This window comes from Pollachius pollachius (genome assembly GCF_949987615.1).
Source record: "Pollachius pollachius genome assembly, chromosome: 14".
Taxonomy (NCBI): domain Eukaryota; kingdom Metazoa; phylum Chordata; class Actinopteri; order Gadiformes; family Gadidae; genus Pollachius; species Pollachius pollachius.
Genome location: NC_136947.1, coordinates 16,246,034 through 16,265,092, shown reverse-complemented (window position 1 = coordinate 16,265,092; position 19,059 = coordinate 16,246,034). Strand labels below are relative to the sequence as shown.

At 48.5% G+C, this 19,059-nt stretch overlaps 1 protein-coding gene across 2 annotated transcripts in view; it reads right to left on the bottom strand.

Annotated features, from left to right (window-relative positions):
* The window catches only part of ephb1 (EPH receptor B1), a 159,669-nt gene that overhangs the window by 83,399 nt on the left and 57,211 nt on the right, over positions 1-19,059 (bottom strand). For both annotated transcript variants that reach the window (XM_079750905.1, XM_079750906.1), the window contains exon 3: positions 11,419-12,100. In XM_079750905.1, the coding sequence (XP_079607031.1) occupies positions 11,419-12,100 (682 nt within the window). The remainder of the gene's footprint in view (positions 1-11,418; positions 12,101-19,059) is intronic.

Here is a 19,059-nt window from a genome sequence, read left to right as displayed (position 1 = left end):
TTGCTTCAATTAGCCACTCGTTGTCGGGGGGCTGCGCATGCGAGGACAAAGCAGTATGTGGGGGATTGGAGAGGGGGGGGGTCAGGTCCGGCCAGGATCTCGCCCTTCTTAACCCTCACAATGGGGACGGCACCCCAGACCAGATTAAGTCCATATGAGGAAAAACAATAAAGAAAGGAAGGATTGGGGTGCTCAGGGGACGTGCGGGTGCTGTGTGTGTGTGTATGTGTGTGTGCGTGTGTGTGCGTGTGTATGTGGGAGTGTGGGAGGGGCTGAGGAAGGACCCCATGGTCGGGGCAGTGTGTTCACAGAGGGTGCTTCTCAGGCAGCGGACGGGAGGGAGGAGAGGGCGAGCGCCGGCCTGCCATTGAGCAGGGCATTAGAGGGCATTAGGGAGCATTAATGTCCTTCCTTGGCTGCTTGAGTCAGGCGAGCAGCGTATGCGCACGGTTAATGCCTCCATTGTTGCTCTCTCATGGTTAAACTGCTCTCCCCCCCCCCCCCGCCCCCCCTCCCATGCACACACACAAACCACCACCACTCAAACCAACACCCTGTATAACTTGAGGAAAGAGAGAGAGAGAGAGAGAGAGCGAGAGAGAGAAAGAGAGAGAGAGAGAGAGAGAGAGATTACACAATCTTGCATTGGGCGGGCAAATAAAGGGGATGGAGAGAATGCAGGATTTGCCAGCTCATTCAGTCGACATTTGGGTCTTTTAATTCCTTACAAATTCAAAAGGGACACCCAGACTCACCCATGCTCTCCCCTTGCTCTCACACTGGCTCCCTCTCGCACGCGCACGCACATGTGATAATATTCCTATTGTGTGCTGTTGAAGGCTGTTATGAAGGCCTGTTAGGAAGACTGTGACATTACACATGGCCAACACAAAAGGCCTGGCTGCCGTGCATGGCCACAACACAGGATGACAGGAAGGCCCATTGTTCCAATAAGATAAAGGTCAGCGGCTTCCAACAGGCCAGCCAGAACGTTATTGGTTAGGACAGAGGAGACAGAAGTATAGAGAGGAAGGGAGGGGCTTAGGGAGGGGGAGGGAGAAGGAGGGAGGCAAGAGGAGGGAGAGAGAGGAGGGAGGGACTAGGAGGAGTCCATGGCAGTGAATGAGAGGGAGAGGTTTTAGAGAAAGGGGAGAGGGAGAGAGAGAGAAGGGAGGGAGGGAGAAGGATGGGTTCAAGTTAGAGCATGGGAGGGGGAGGTTTTAAAGAAAAGAGAGAGGGAGGGAGAGCTTAGCGAGAGAGAGAAGGAGGGAGGGAGGGAGAACTGAATGAGAGAGAGAGAGAGAGAGAGAGAGAGAGGCAATAGAGAGGGGCAAGAGAGATGAACGAGGGAGAACAGGAGAGACATAAAGAGAGGGAGGCAAGAAAATTATAGAGAGAGGCACAAACGTAGAGAGAGGGATGGGCGCAGAATGAGAGCAGGAGATAGTGAAAATGATTAAGCGTATCAGAATGTGTGTCTACATGTCCCCATCTCGCTTTCTGTTTTTTTTCGGTTCATTCCCCTATGGGTCTTATTATGCTTCACACAGGCTCAGACACAAAAGGCGGCAGCGTCTCTGTAGCTGAGTGTATCCCGGGTTCCCTGGAGAACATTCTAGACATGGGCAAATCCATTTGTTTGTCAGCTCCGGCTTCTATTCCTGCTCGGTATAATCAGATATCATTCTGAATACCACTGAGGAACCCAGTCTCGCACTGCAGTAAGGCTAGAACAGCACCCAAATCATAATTTCTCTCTCTCCCCCTTTATTTTTCTCTCTCTCTATCCCTCTCCCTCCCTCCCTCCCCCTACCTCTATATTTCTCTCTCTATTTCTCATTATGCCTCTGTCCCTTTCTCTCGGTCTCCATTTCTCTGTAATTTCTCTCTTGTGGTCCCTCTCTAAGTCTCTTCCTCTCACGTTCTGTCCAAGGTCTCTTTATTTTTCTCCTTCTGCCTCTCTTTATGTGTATGTGTCAATCTATACTCACTTAAGGTGCTTGCAGACCGCCGCGCGGCAACCGCCCTTATAACCGCCTGGCTGCCGGAGGGTTCACCGCGGCGGTGTGAAGGGCCAGGCTGCCGCAGAAAGTCTCAACCCGGGGAAAGCTGAGCGGTAGGGCAAAATCTGTGCGCGTTCACGTGGGCGGCAACCGCTTCCTGGTCAACAGCCGCTTTTGTAACCACCCTTACCTCATTGAAATGAATGGAGGCGGCGAGTTGCCGCATGGCGGTGTGAAACCGGCTTTAGATCTATCCCAGTCTACCGTTCTCTTCCCCTGTCTCTCTCCCCTCCCCCACTAGCAGCCTTTTCCAGTGTGACGTCTACTACATACACACACAAGTTCAGTTCTAAACTGTGCATTTCAGTATCATGTAACCATATCCTAATTGAGGGCCACAATGTACGCAATGTAGTGACTATAACATCACTTCTACAGAACCAGTCGGGATGCAATGTTTATCCTTTGTATTCAAATATTTCTGTGTTGATGGAACAAAGCAAGTAAAACCAAAAAGAACCGAGACGTTGATAGCATCACGTTGATACTCTCAGTAACTCAGTGAGACCTACGTCACCCAGCCAAGTATTTTGTTATAAGGACCCGTAACTTTTTTAACAATCCGTCGTTTACTTAAGGCAGGCAGTCCGTCCATTTAATACAAATAAAATGTGTACCCCGCAATGTTTCATTGTATGCAGCCCACCCTATTGATTTTTACTGTGCGCCCAATCAGGGGAGGAACCCAAAGTGAAGCGAAGGGAGCTCCATCAACCAGCAGAGAGAGAGAGAGAGGGACAGAGAGAGAAAGAGAGAGAGAGAGGGCAGGAGAAAGAAAGACAAAGAGGAGAGAGAGAGAGAGATCGTCACTCTGTCAGTGACAGAGTGGCTGGCAACCTTGATTAGAGTCTAAAGCGGAGCAACCCCTTATAGATCTCATTAAAGTTGTGCTGCTCGAAGCAGCTATACACACACACGCACTACCCACACACACACACACACACACACACACACACACACACACACACACACACACACACACACACACACACACACTGCATTGAATACAGGTCCCCAAAGAAAACTCCCTTTACTTATCCCAGTTGTGAAGAAATGCAGCGCCTTTCCCATTCAACCAGTGTGGGGAAACCAGTAAACAAATGGAGAACAAAGAGTTCCGAAAAACCGGATAATCAAGTCCCTCTCATTTTCATCTCTATTCTTTCTTACCTTCCTGGGCTTACTGCCTCTGCCTACCCCACCACCACCACCAACACCACCACATCCCAAACCGCCCTATCATACCACCATCACACCATGACCCCAGCTCACCTTACAACCAGCATCCACCCCCATGATCACACTATCTCTGTCTCCCTATCTCCAGCTTGCCGCATGACTCAGACAATTTCAGTCGGGCTGACGCTCTCTCTCTCCCTCTCTCTCCATCCCTCGCTGTGTCTCTGTCTCCAGCCCCTTCTCAAGAGTCTGTATTCAGGCGGCGTCTAAGGCTCCAGCGTTCTCCCCCGCAGAGTTTCGTGGCAGGGAGGCCCTGGCGTAAGGGTCTGCAACAAAGGGCCAATCGATGGCTTTGTCACAGAGATCTGACGGCCAATAACGGAGTCTTCATAAGCCATGTTCGTCACCGTGGCTGTCAGAGACAGGACGATCCTTTCTTTTCTGTCCATCAGCCCCATCCATCCGGAGCCTTGTAAGATCAGGTTCATGATCCAGGTTCACCCCTCCGGTGATGACTGGATATAGACGGTGATCAGCCAATGGTGGAGCTTGTTATTACATGTACAATTTGGCTGAACGTATATTCTGCATTTCAAGGAAAGCTAATAAGTAAACAAATACATAAAGATAAGTGATTTTATAAGTGGATATGGATGTTGATAATATTTAAACACATCTACTGAGAAAGATGCTACGCCATTAAAATGACCAAGTAAGAGACAAGCTTACTTAATATCAAGCTAGCTCAATAAATACACTATTAGTGTTGCAAGAAAATCTATCGGCTTACATAACAACTGTGCGCTTACCCTGTAAACTAGAGGCTGTGATGAATGTCAACTAAAAGCTGCAATTAAACACACAAAGACACACAGACACACATACACACACACACACACACCAACACACACATACACACACACACACACACACACACACACACACACAGAGTGAAGCTGTAAAGATTATTCCAGTTGTATAATTCCTGGATAATTGCATATTGTCCCACTTAACTAAGATGTCTTGGGGTTGGTTTAGTTATGACTTGGCTAATTACAGTGGGAATGAGAATTGGTTGAGGATTACATTCGGTGTCATGGCACAAATTATACAGACAAACGTCCGTGCTCGTGTGTGTTTAATCACAAGGGCTAAGGGAGCATGGCATTGGCCTTGTGCACAGAAATAAAAGCATAACAATTAGTGCTTTGAAATTACACTATATTTAACCTTCAATGTAGTCATAGTGTGTGTATTTGTGTGTGTGTGTGTGTGTGTGTGCGTGTGTGTGTGTGTGTGTGTGTGTGTGGTCCATGTGGTTGTGTGGTCTGAGCACATTTGTGCCAATTAAGAGAGTAAAGTGAGATTGCTATCCTAGGCTTATACCACTGTATATTCCAACAAACTATATATTAAGAGACTTAGATATGGACACTGTATATTTACATTTACATATAGGTATTTAGCAGACGCTTTTATCCAAAGCGACATACAATAAGTAAATTTGTCGGAAACAATTTGTGCATAAAACACATAGAAACACACAAATTGCAACAGAAAAGTTAATCCCGGCCATGTCTCAACAAACTCTCTTCCCCAACTACTTCCCACGTCTCACTGAGGTATATTGGACAGACCATAATTGAAATTCAATTCTAATTAGTTTTTCAGTCTACAGGTTCCACAACATAACCTTGACTAATCTGCATCAATCAGTCCTACTGATAACCTCTAGGAAACCGAATGGGACCTTTTTTTTCCCAGAATTCAACTGGGGCCCTGGGCGGGCCAGCCAAACAGAGCTGGCTGCTTTATTAGGGGAGAGTGAATATTGATGGACACTGATGAGGGGTGGGGCGCAGGAGGAAATCCACAGAGGGTCTTTGTACTTTCTGGACCAAGGGGCAATCCGCAGAGAGAAAGAGAGAGAGAGCATGAGCGTAGCAGAGAGAGAGCGAGAGAAAGAGTCTCACCACGTCCCCTCATTACTGCCTGCTAGAAGACTTCTCCATAGGGAAGAGATAGAAGAAGAGAGGGAACCGGGAGGGGGGGGGGGCAGAGGGGAAGGAGGGAGGGAGAGAAGCCTGAGAAGTGTCCGTACTGTCAAAACGAGTTTTGCAACGTATATTTGTGGAGACTCAGCACTGCAGAGTTGGAAACGATGTTTTTTCTGCGTCAGTATTATATTTGCTTCTTTTTAGTATTAATCCATTGAGTAAGCAATGCCAATCCAAGGTGCTGTTTGATTGATCTTGATGGACTGGGGAGAGGACAACATGATGTCCGACTGTCAACAACAACACAAGAAAGACTCAATAGTGCGTGGGGGGGAAGAAAATGGTGGAAGAAGGAAAGGGCAGACGATACAAACAGGCTGACGCATACGAAGCAAAAAAAAGAAGGAAGAAAGGAACAGAAGGAGAGGTTAACAATGTAGTTGACGGCTGGAGAGTGTGTTTGACTGTGTGTGTTGGGGGGGGGGGGTTGCAGTCTCTATACATCTGAGTTCAGAGAGAGGGAAGGACCAGGGGAGAGAGGGAACAGTCAGCGTCAGAGTGCATTAATGATTCGACTCTTCAATAGAAGAATCCCCCGCAGTCCAGAGTCTAGGATACTGTGAAGCCACAAGAGGGAGAGAGAGAGAGAGAGAGAGAGAGACATAATTGAAAGAGAAGCCACGTCTCCACCCCTAGAGGTGGAGTGCTGAGGGGGTTTGAGGAGATCACCACCATGTGTGGTGTTTGTGGTGGTGGTGGTGGTGGTGGTGGTGGTGGTGGTGGTATGGGCATTATGTGCAGTGGACAAAGAGGCGTCTTTGCGTTCCCCCCCAAGTCATTAGAGGTGGGACCATGTCAGGGCAGGAGGAGAGAGTGAGAACGAAAGAGAGTGGCAGAGAGGGAGACCGAGAGGGGAATGTTGTGTGTGTGTTTGGGGGTCATTACAGACAGTGTTTGGCCACTCCGTTCTACGGGGGCCGTGGCCTTTCACCAGTGCTCCCCGCCACCCTCCCTATTCAGCTCATTGAGTGCCATGGAGACGAAGGAGTCTTTCAGCCACCTTCACTACGCTCTGTTGTCTGTTCGCCGCCTTTCTCTCCGTCTCCGTCGCGCTCCTTTCACACTTTTTTGTTGCCCAAGTCACGGCGGTGCTTCTCCACTGCTAATAGGGACAAGAGGAGTCAGAGGCTCGCTTAATTGGGCCTCAAGGTGACTTTGGATTGAATATGTGTTTGTTTGTGTGCGTGTTTGAGTGTGTGGTGTTTTGTTTGTGTCCGTGTGTGTTTATTTGGAGCATATTGGATGGAAAGCCGTGCAGGTAGTGAGTTTTTTTAGTGCGTGTATGTGCATGTCTGTGTGTGTGTGTGTGTGTGTGTGTGTGCGTGTGCGTGTGCGTGTGTGTGTGTGTGTGTGTGTGTGTGTGTGTGTGTGTTTGGGTGTGTGTGTGTGTATGTCTGTTTGTGTGTGTTTATTTGCCAAGTGGACGGGGGCGGCGGGTCATGCAGGTGTCTCTCTTACTCGGTGTGCATGCGAGTCCCCGTGCACACATTGCAGCCAACGTGAGCGTGCATATGGGGCGGGTGCACACGGGGGCATCTCAGCAAATGAAGTAAGGCCGGTGGAACAGGAATAGACAAGGCCAAATGGACTGGAATTGGCTCTAATAGCTTGCTGGGGCCACTGTGCCTGCGACGCGCCAGCCCTTATATACTGAGCCAAGATGATACACCCAGCAGGTGAAGGTTTACCTTTAATGTGTAGTGTGAACACATATATACACCCCCCTTCATCCGGCCCTGCCTTGATAGCGACTGAATGTTTTTGCCTCCCTTGTCGCTGTTATAATTAGACAACGCTGTCGAGGTGAACGTTTGATTCATGTTATATTTAGATCACTACGTCACATGCCCATTTTTCTTCTTCTTTTGATGTGATCATGAAAGGCTGAACGATAAGTTACAAAGTCTTTTAGTGTTGCTTTAAGTAAGTTGTGTTAAATAAACCCATTTTTGCATTCATGCATGTGTGTGTGTGTGTGAGCCGGTGCATATGTGTGTGCGCACGTGCGTCCGTGCATGTGTGTGCATGCATGTGCATGTTTCCATGATGGCAGCCATTAGACGGTGCTAAGGCAGCCGTGATGAATCGGCACTTAGCCGAGGGAAGCACACTTGCTCAATGGGCTGTGAACCTCCCGCTGCCACTGTCAGCCGGAAGAATGTTAAATAAAATTGTTTGAATATTTGTAATATTAATGTTTTAATGTGTCAAAAGCCTGCTGGAGTTTAACAATGCTGCGCCATGAAAGAATATCCCCACCGCGATTGTGCTCATAAGAAGAACTCTGGTCAGTGCCAACAGGCCAACCGGAAGGATGCACCGATTTTACCGTGAGTTATATACTGTGGATGAATGCATGAGGATTGGCAGCTTATACTGTGGCTAATTTTCACTATTTCACCCAGACTCTGTGTTTAAATGCCCTCTACTTTCAGGTCCAGCGACTTCCTCCAGACCATGGCCAGGGCCCTGGTGCAACAAGCTACCCGGCCCCTCTCTAATGTCAACCTCCCTACGTCCCAGCCTCCCTGGCCCGCCTGACCTATTCACCGCTCACACCCTCTCCCTGGCCCTCCAAACGCGTCCAGATGTCACCCGAGGGGAGAAGGGGAGGGAGTGGGGAGGGAGGGAGGGAGAGATTCAAAGCTGCGATGTGCTTTGCATAAGAATGGCTCGCGGACAAGAGCTACAAACGGCGCAATAAGCTTTCAGCGCGGTTAGCCAATTACAAAAGAATAAAAACCTATGGAGGTGGGCCTCATAAACAGCGTCCAGGGGCCAGCTTTACACACCACAGGCCCAGAGTAGCTACCGGCCAACCCCCCCCTCCTGAGGGGAGAGGAGAACCAGCCATGACATGGGGGAGATGACGGTACCACATAGTTAAACACACTTATATCTGTTTGATTTGATAATCGCTGCACATTATGGTTTGTTTTCTTGGTCTCGTATTTGAAGCATGAGTTTCATAATCGGCGGGCCGGGCTTTAAGAAAAATAAATAAATAAGGTTGGTAAGGAATGTACTTCACTTATGAGAATCACACACAGATAGAGAAAAACAGCACATGGCTCTCCCGGAGTGAGAACAGAATGCATCACATGTTTGTTTAGTTAAGTTATTTAGCTTGAATGCCAGCCAGTCGGTGAGAAACCACGGCAACGGCCGTGAAAGGGTTTAGTGCCACCACAAAAGTACTCTCTCCGGCCACTTATGCTGAGCAAACAGAAACACACAAGCACTCACGCACGCACAGACAGAGGCACGCACGCACAATACCGTTGATGGAGGCAGTGGAGCGCTATTTGGAGACCACATAGTCAATTTAACCGGGCAGTGTTAAAATATTTAGCAGCTTGCTAACATCGCCGAGTAGGCGGGGAGGTGGAGGAGAAGGAGGGGTCTGAAGTCATAGTGTGAGAGGTACATAAAATAAGAAAAAAAAGACAGGATGGCCTGATGGCTGATGTGGGAGCAGGGGAGTGGTGGGTAATGAGGGTGGTTCACTGGTGTCCTAGCTGGGGGTAGGTGGTCTCTCTCTCACTCTCTCTCTCTCTATGAGCCCTTCTGCAGTCTGCCTTGGCTCAACAGGTGGCCCATCGCTTGTTAAAAACTCTATAGCTGCGGGTGGACGAATGGACGCCATACCACGTGCCAACAAACAAACAGTGTACACACATGCATACAGTGGGACACACACATGCAGTACCAAACACATGTATAAAGTGACACAAACACATACAGTGGCACTCATTTAAACACACATATACACACACACACACACTCAAACAGTGACACACACTCACCCATGCACACACACCCACACACAAACACACATGATGCACATGTGCACCATACACACAAAGACCCCGCCCACATATACACACCCCTGCACAAAGAGCTGACTCCATTTCAAATTTCAATCACGCCTGAACAGTGTTGATTGGGATTGCTAGCCTCACTGCTATGACATCACGACAAGCCAAGATGAGAATAGCTCTATATAAGTAGGATATGTTTATTGGTCAAAGTTAATAGGGGACATATTTCCAAAGATCTGAAGTTAATATATAGTGGATGCAGTAAGAGTGAGTATAAATACATAAAAAAGGGAACACTTGTACTTTGAACAACCCACAAATTGCGTTGGCCTGGTGATTTTCCCAATATTTTCCTCTTACCAGAGAAACCGTTCCCGTCATAATATCGTAGCCCTCACAGCTCTCCTCCTCCTCCTCCTCGACTGGGATTACTTAAGCATGAAACTGCATGCTCCCATATTCTTTCTGCTCCTTTTTTATACCTTGTTTATAATGGCCAATTACTCCAGGCCGAACACTTGCAGCCATGTTATTGCCCGATGTCGGCGATTGATTGGTTGATGTTAGTAGCCCCCACGTCCAGGAGCACTTTAAGGTTAGATCGCCCCCTCTTTAAATAATGTATTACAAGCACATGAACAGAAATGGTTGGGAAAATAAATGGTTGAGATTGTTCTGATTGGAAGGCCTCCCACTGGATGTGAGTAGAAGGGCAATAGAGTACGTTTTGCAGTTCCCAGAGAATACTGTGGGCTGCTGCAATGCATACTCGCTCTTCTCTCCCTGTTTCACCCTCTCACTGTGTACCTACAATGCAGTTGGGGAACTCTTTGCACTTAATAATCATCTGTGTGTGCATCTGTCTTCCCAGAACACAACAAGCCTCATACCAGCACATAGGGAGTCCTTGGAATCCAATAACTATACTATGGTTAAGTTGTGCTTCAAATTGATGAAGAAAAATGTGATGAGAGGGAGCGATCTGCAATGTGCCTCGTTTTATCTTGTATAGATATAATGTAATATTAAAAACAAGTTAATACAATGAGCATTATAACATAACTGAATTACTGGGTAAATCTGATTGGACAACTTGTAGTGACCTTAGTGACCATCACAGGTCAGTTACTAAAGTATTTGCATCTCCAAAGTCAGAAAAAAGAGCAGAAAATTACTTTTTCACAGCCATATTGCAATAATCCCAGCGCCAAAATCATCACACTGGAGCACAGAGCAGAGGCAATGAAAAATACAGGAAGCAGCATGAGAAACGACATGAGGAAAAATGACTGAACTGAGGAACGCGCCCAAGCATAGTTGCTTGCTTTTGAAAGTCACCGTTCCTTTGCCAAGGACTGTGCAAGGTGTTTGCTGTGTGTTAGTGTGTGCAGAAATGTTTGTCTATAGCATGGAGCGATGCAGGGTACAGTACAGACCCGAATGCACCTTCTACTTTGTAGATATGCGGCGATTCGCATATCTGAGTATGGATCGGAACAGATGTCTGCCAATCAATCTTATCAGGGCTGCACACACTCTCAGGCCCATGTCCGGGGGCCAGCTAATACCGCCCTCACGCTGTTAGCCCCCCTGAGCCAGCCGCATTATCATCACACACCTTGAGCCCCTCGCTTTTCAGTTTTTTTCTTAATCTGTGTTTAAATGTGTGTGTGTATATCGGAGTGTGTGTGTGTGTGCGTGTGTGTTTGTGTGTCTGCATTTATAATGAAGGTGCATGGAAGGACATAAAATATAAATAAAAGAAAAAACAAGAGAATGAAAAACAGAAAATAAAGATGGAACCTGAGATTTCCCACCCTAGCAAACTACATTTCTGCATTCAGCATGTCACCTCTCTTGTCTCTTTCCATTAAGACTCAACCGGACCCTTTAATCCAGCCTTCACTGGCGGCTGAGGGCTGGTTTCTATACAGATTAGGGATCAATGTGTGTATACCTCTTCAGACGGCTGCAGGCCCCTGCCGCTCCACCCGACTCATAAAACACCTTCGCCCTCACCCGTTGCCGTGACGCAGTAAATCTCTTGCGTGGGGTGGGCCGATGTTTCCTTTATGTACGATGCTAAAGAGATCAAATCCATCGTGTGCGCTGCAGGATAGCGGGACGCGATCCATCACGGTGCGGTAATCAATATTAAGAATGAACGGCCGGCGTTCAAGTCATCCCTGAGAGGAGGCTATTAGCCTGGACAGCCGCCCTACAGATGTTCCCGCTCCTCCCTCCCACCTCTCAGCGACACCACACCACACAACAGGCATCATGGCGGAGCCTCCTTACCTCTGCACACGTTGCCGTTGTCCGGCTCAAACCCGGCCTTGCACGTGCAGCTCCCGATGGGCACCATCCACTCCCCGTCGCCGTTGCAGTACAGCTTGATGGGCACGTCCACCTCCTCCGAGTTGGGGATGCAGACGCCCCGCGCGATGACCAGCGACGTGCTCTCGGCGCCCGTCATGGTCTCCGGGAAGATGGCAAAGTTCTGCACCACGCTGGGGCACTTCTTGTAGAAGACCCTCACGGACAGCAGGGACATGCAGGCGCCGTAGTCCTGGAATGCCAGGTAGAAGCCGTTCTTGGACAGCGGGCCGAAGCTCCTCACCTCCGTGTTCACCTTCATGAGCCGCCCGCCAAAGTCCACCTGGGAGAAGCTCTCGTCGGCGGCGATGGTGTCCACCTTGAGGTAGGGCGCCTCCATCCAGAACGCCGTGCCCTTGGTGGCGATGACGGCGTCGCTCTCGTAGTAGTACAGGTTGAAGGTCTCCTTACACGAGCCCGGCACGTTGGGGATGGAGCTGCAGTCGCGCACGGTGAAGCGCATCTCCACGTAGATGCGCTGGGCGCCGCGGCGGTTGATGAAGGTGGTGAGCAGCCAGTTGTTCTGGCTGGGCTCGAACACGTTGCACACCTGGTACGTCCGGATGGTGTTGAGGTTCTCGTCGTAGCCGCTCACCTCTTCCCACTGTGAGGGGGGGGGGGGGTAGAGAGAGGGAGGGAGAGAGAGGGAGAGAGAGGGGGATGTAGAGAGAAAGAGAGAGAGAGCGAGAGAGGGAGGGAGAGAGAGAGGGGGATGTAGAGAGAAAGAGAGAGAGAGTGAGAGAGAGAGGGAGAGAGAGAGGGGGATGTAGAGAGAAAGAGAGAGAGAGCGAGAGAGGGAGGGAGAGAGAGCGAGAGAGGGAGGGATGGCGAGGGAGAGAGCAAGAGAGAGAGAGAGAAAGGAGAGAGGGAGAGGAGTGGGAAATAATAGCATTAGTCACTGTAAATAATATAGAAGCCATCCAATAAACAAACACTGCAAAGCCGGCTAGTAAGGAGACTACAGACTGAGAGGGAAAATAGACATATTATGACTTTTCATAATACGCCATCATTGTGTTTGACTGGTAGTGTAATGAATTCATTTATCTCCGAGTTATATTACGAGCGCTGTATACTCTGCGATTGACAGATTGAGCAAACACATTAGGGCTTTGCGGTTTATCCATCACCCGGGAACGTTCAAACACATTTATATTTAGAACGAAACTGAATGGAATATCGGGATGTAATAATTAAATAAACCTCTTTTGGCTACCCAGCTGACTCGACAAGCTCAACAAATGTAGCGTGTCTCGTATATATACACACGAGCAGCAGAACCAATAATTACTTTTAAAAAGTACAGCCCTCGCCATTGCCTCTGAGCCTTGACTAGGCGAGCGTCGACTAGGGGCATGGCAAAATATGATGTGTAAGACATCTTTTAATTATACGCGATCGAATCGCAATCAGCGCCAAAAAAGGCGTGGATCCGTACTCCACGGCAGCGGCCGAGCGATGGCTCTCCGCTGGAAGTACATTTGGTGTCCGCTCATTGCTGCATTGCATTGGTTATCGTTAGAGGCATGACCCAGAAAGCATGGCGGATGGGCATTAGCGGCTCTCCCGGGTATTCAATCGCACTGTGATGCCTCCGCCACTGTACCCAGTCATGATGAAATCCTGCCATTAGTGGTGGCTGCAATCGTTATATCTCAAGGAAAAAAGAGCTGAAAGCTGCACAGTAAAAATCCATTCTTCATATAAAAACTTTTTTTGATATATACTGCAATTAAATGTATCTTTTTAAGAACCATGGACTTCATGCCTCTGAAAAGCTAAAAATCTCCCGGCCGGGGTATATATTCATTTTAATGCAGTATCACACAAGCATAATCCAAGCTTACAGTCAAAGCGAATGTGGTTGCGCTTCTTCACAGAGTTTTCAAAATTGGTTGGTGTGTCATTTCTAACCTCCGCACTGCGAGGTATGAAATGCTTTAAGCACATGAAAGGCCAGCTTCTTAAAACAGGACATGGAAGGGCACTGGGCGAGATATGAGGCAGCTTTGTTGTTTTCCTTCTCAGTGGATGTCCAATGTTTTGGAGTAATACCGTCCCTTTCGCTTCGCCTCTAACCTTCTCTCTATCCATCTCTCATCCCCTCTTTCTCTCTCTCTCTCTCTCTCTCTCTCTCTCTCTCTCTCTCCCTCTGTCCCCCTCTCTCTCTCTCCCTCGGTCCTCTATCCCTCTCTCCCTCTCTCATCTGAGACCAAAGTTTGACTCACCAATTTATTTCTGTGTATCCCTGCTGCCACTAAAAGCCTACGGGGCAGGAATAAGGGCGGGGCCACGCAGGGGTAGTTAATGGTGTCCATGGTTGAGTAGGGGGCCTCATTCCCCCCAGTGCATGTATCTTGTGAGAGCATTCGTCTCCTGGAGCTCCCTCTCCTGTCTGCTCTGACCTTTTTGCAACCCTGGCAGTTCCATCAAACCCAGGAAGGATGAGAGGTTGACCTGGGTGTCTCTGGTAGGAACCACCCTCCCCCAGCTCCCTAAACACACACCCCCACCCTATCCCAGCCACTCAACAGAGGAGCTGAATAGAGGTTCATACGTCATTCAAAGGTGCAGGTAACGACCCCAATCAACGGGTGTGCGTGTGTGTGTGTGTTTGTGCATGTGTGTGTGCGTGTGTGCGCGTGTGTGTGTGTGTGTGTTTGTGTATGTGTGTGTGCCTGTGAGTGTACATGTGTAAGTGTGTGAGTGTGAGTGTGAGTGCGTGTGCGTGTGCGTGTGTGTGTGTGTGTGTGTGTGTGTGTGCGACTGCTTAGATTTCGTGAGAGGCCTCTGAAGCCAATGAATGGAACATTCTTGAAAATAAATAAATAATCCCGGTTGTAGTCACAGCATGTAGGACAAAGCAGAAAACATTGGAGAAAATACAGGAGAACGTTGGGGGTGTTTGGGAGATGTGGAGCGGGGCGGATACCGAGAAGGGGCGAGTGGGTGTCGAAAGAGGTGTGTGTGGGGGGAAGCAGGTGAAAGGGAGCTCTGGGAGTGGGACACTGCCGACATGATGAACGAGTTTACAGAAATCCGAGGTGCAAATTAAAGCCTTTTTTCACCGTCGCTGCCCCCCCGTGCCCACTGAGTTCATCCCTCTCTCATCTTCCCTCCTTCTCCCCTCCTCTCTCGCTCTCTCTCTCTCTCTCTCCCTCCTTCCTGCCCTCGTCTCTGCTCTGTAATGACCATTCATCAGCATTACAGGGACCTGTCCCTTTCAGCACTGCCTGTTCATTAATACAAGCCTGCCCAGGGCTCCTCTGCACCCCGTCTGCTCCCGTCGGGGAGGGGTTCCTCCCTGCTTCTCGTCTAGCCAAATGACCGCCATCTTTCACGCCAGAAAGCGGCCCGAGGCATCCTGGATAATGCCCGACTGGAATGCCTGCCCAGATTTTTGTGTTTTTCCCTGGCTCGTATGTTAATGGAAAGGCATTTTGTCTGCCTGAGATGTTTGCTTGGATATTTGTGGTTGTTGAATACTTGTTTGGGATTTACTTGGAAGACATTTAAATTTGCTTCGAGAACCGCTCATGAGGCTAAGTAATTTTGTTTTCAAGGCTTACCTTTTCATATTTGTGTCGTCTACACTCCTAAACAGCCCTGTTGTGTGTGCGTGTGTTAGTGACTGTGTATTTTGTGAGTGTGTATGTTTGTGTGGAGAGAACAGGCTGCGTGTACCTAGGTGGTTTAGCGACCACATATTGATCTCCCTGATGGTTGTATAGCAGACATGGGGCTGTGATAACTATTCCACATTTCTCAATTTGTCAGTAAGGAAACATTTGACTAGCCTATATATTAACAGCACAATTTAACGCCAGAACAATCTCGCTCACCTCCATTCATTGCACATCTGCATCGGTGTGTGCGAGTGAGTGAGTGAGTGAGTGAGTACTCACTTACTCAGTGAGTCTCCCTGTTCTGTATCTCCCTGTCCTCTTCCCCTTCCCACCGCTCAGCAGAGCGAGACCAAACCTGTCTCTGGTATGGGGGGGTCGGTGGGAGTCGGGAAGGGGGGGGGGGTGGCTGTTATCACCTGCCACCTCTGTGATAATGGAATTTCCTGACACCTACATCCATTTATCGTCCACATCCTCAACCACGCTGCTCCCCCAACCAAACTCTCTTTGTCTTGTATACCTCAGCGTACGGCGTGATGAAACCCAAATGACCACAGCGGTGGGATATTTTATTTAACGTCAAGGACGAGATATAAAAGTGGGGGAGAGTGTGTGTGTGTGTGTGTGTGTGTGTGTGTGTGGGGGGGGGGGGGGGGGGGGGATAAAAATGGAGAGTTTAAGAGGGTGGGCTTGTGTATACATTTTTATCTATCGTTATCTCTTGCGGGAGCCGCTACTGTATCTCCGTTCAGCTGCTCCCCCGCAGTCCCGTGCGCCAGACGATCATGCGGTCTTTCAACGGAAAGGTCACGGAAAGGTTGTGGAACTGTCCCTCCCTATCCCTTAGCACTTAGGTTGGTATGTAGTGAATATTAACAAGCAAAACATTATGCTTAAGAAGAGGACGGAGCCAAAAAACCATCACCAAACCGCCTTTGGTCCGCTCCTTGGGACTTATTGTGTTCCTACCAATGCAAACCCCTGTGTCTCTGTGGTAATTACTTTAGCCGTATGCATATTTCATCAGCGCTGGTGCTACCGCTTCTAAGACCCACATTTGATTTACTCGAAAAACTGTATATCTGTTTGCTAACGAGGCAACAGACAAACACAGAGCGCCGCTTTGCGTGGCATCCATCTGTACACCGACCAAATGTTCCCTCATTTGCTTTGAGTTGCTAATAGCTTTGTAGCTTCATCACCAGCGATATGGAAGGCACTCTGCCTTTAGCCCAAGTGTTGCGGCCATTGTGTGTGTGTGTGTGTGTCATTATGGCTTTTTTTTTAATGGGCAGCCAGTTATGAAGATATGAAGGAGCTAAGGATTCTCAGGGTGCCTTAATGTTCAGAGTTAATGACCAGTCAGAGCTGGCTGGACCGAGAATGGGAACAGACAGAGAGACAGGGATAAAGAATATATGGATTAAATAAAGAGAGGAGAGAGAGAGAGAGAGAGAGAGAGAGAGAGAGAGAGAGAGAGAAGGGATAGAGGGAGAGAGAGGGATAAGCAAAATATGGATTAAATAATTATGAGAAAATGATGAGGTGAGGTGACAGAGAGAGGGAGAAAGAGAGGGAGGGAGCAAAAGGGAGAGAGAAAGCAAAAAGGGAAAAGAGCAAGCGAGCGAGAGGATAGCAAGAGAGGGCAATCAAGAAAGGAAGGAGAAAGAGTGGCTGATGTATTCCCGCGGATGCTCCCCCGGCCGTGGCCTATGCTTCGACGCTCCAGCCAGCCATCGACGGCGTGCCCCTCATAATGCCCATTCATCACATCGATCCCCTGCCGTTACCTTCAAAGGGCAAAATAACAGAGAGACGCAGTAGCAGCAGCAGCCGCTGAACTAGCCACCGATAGCCCTGTGCTCCTGGAAGCCGATGGCAACCAACTGGGAGACACAGAAAGAGCCCCAATCACAGAGGGGCTGCCTAGCGATTAGAGTGCCTATCAGGGCTGAGGGTGGAGGGGGGGGGGGTGGGGGACCCACTCTACTAATGAGCCACTCAGGTCAAAGGGACGGAGAGGGCTGGATCATGGGATGGATGTATGGGAGGGTGGGAGGCTGGGGATATGGGCAGCGGTCTGTCGAGGCAAGAGGGCAGGGTAGAATCCAGGCCACGCCGCCCAATCAGACCTCTTCTTTTTTTTTGCTCTTTTCCTGATGGCAGCCACTTAGCGGTTCAGCGCAGGCGCCGTCGTTGTTTTTGGTGGAGGTGCGGTCGCGATTGATAGGTTTCTTATAATCGGCTAAGAGAAAGGTGTAGGAATCCCATTAGCGGGGCGACTTCATGCGCCTGACCTGGTTGAGTTTGCGGCACTGTTGCAGCTCTGTCTTGGTAAGAAGGGGAAAGACTCGGCGGCTGACAATGGCTCTGTGAGCTGTCGGGAGCTGCCTTCAGTGAGGACTTACCCAAAACAAATCCGCACACACAAACAGGAGACCTGGCTCCGTTTGAGTTGTGTTTTGTTATTCAACTTGCAGCCATGCTAGATGTGACTAACACACACACACACACACACACACACACACACACACAAACACACACACACACAAACACACACACATATCCGCTCACACAGCAACAAACACAGATCGTGTCCCAGTCACTAGACGAAAACAATTATATTTGTTTCCAAACCATTTAGCGACTGCTAATTCAGCGACACACATAGATGCCGAGTACGAACGTACACAACACGGAGGCACTCAAGGGTGTTAGTTGACGTACTGACAGCTGCCAATCTCAGAGCTATCTTCACAGACACCAGTCAGATGTGACTAAAAGGAAAACCTCCTCTATCGCATTCGTGCTCTTTTCATTTGTTTTGTATCATCTTAAAACTAACATGGCCTTGTTGAACATTGGTGTGAGTGTACTTGCACATGAACATGACTCCCATATCTGTATCCACCACAGTATTTTGTGCACACATTCAGAGGAGCGCTCTCCCCACTCAAGGACTGTCTATTCATCCATCATTACGGGACCAAAGTATGTGGGAGGAGGAGAAAAGCAGGAGATTGCTTTTTACGTGGCAGGCATATGACGGCCATTTTGATAATGAGCCTATTTGTTAGTCCCGTCAACAGAACAATGTGGCGTGGCAGGAGATGAATGCGGTCTTAAGGACTTCCTAATGAATACGCCCAGGTTAATCTGCATTTAAAGAGAAGGATTTTTGAGTCAGCATAATAGGATAAATAATGGCCATTTAGTGGAAATGCAAAGTGTAGGGTGTCGTTAAAAAGGAAAGCTGTCCTCACAAGGACAGGGGATTTACAGTGGGAGACCCTGGGACAGAGTGCCCTTGTGGAAAGATGCTCACTTTTTTTCTGTTCCTTTCAGACCTTGTGTTGACCATAATCAGTAGCCTGATATTTTATTCTTTCTGAAGGGCTTTTACAAACCCCTCTAACTTAATGAGGCCATTTACATTTCAACCTTTGGGTGTGTTCCTCAAAGACAACATAAGGAGGATACTATCAAGGAAAAGAAAGCACTTTGGTTGACTCTACGTAAACGTTGATGTGGATGTAACGCTGAATTTACTTAACAATCACTCAAACATGGTCCTTAAGACACTCTTCGTATAAATGTCAATTCTACAGCTGCATCCCCCACATATAGAGTTCTTTACTGACACAAACACAGACACACACACACACACACACACAGGTTCTCACACGCACAAACACACACATACAAATACAACCATACAGACACTCACACCAACCTAGCCCCAGACACACACACACACACAAACAAACTTTGTGTGCATACAAATGCACACATGCATGCACACCTAAAATATTCATGGACATGATTGTCATTATCATTTCTGATCATTTGTGTTATTGAAGCAGCGGAGCAGGAGGGAGGGTGGGTTGGGGGGCGCTGGTGGTTACTTAGGGAGCGGTGGCGTGCATGGGAATGATTA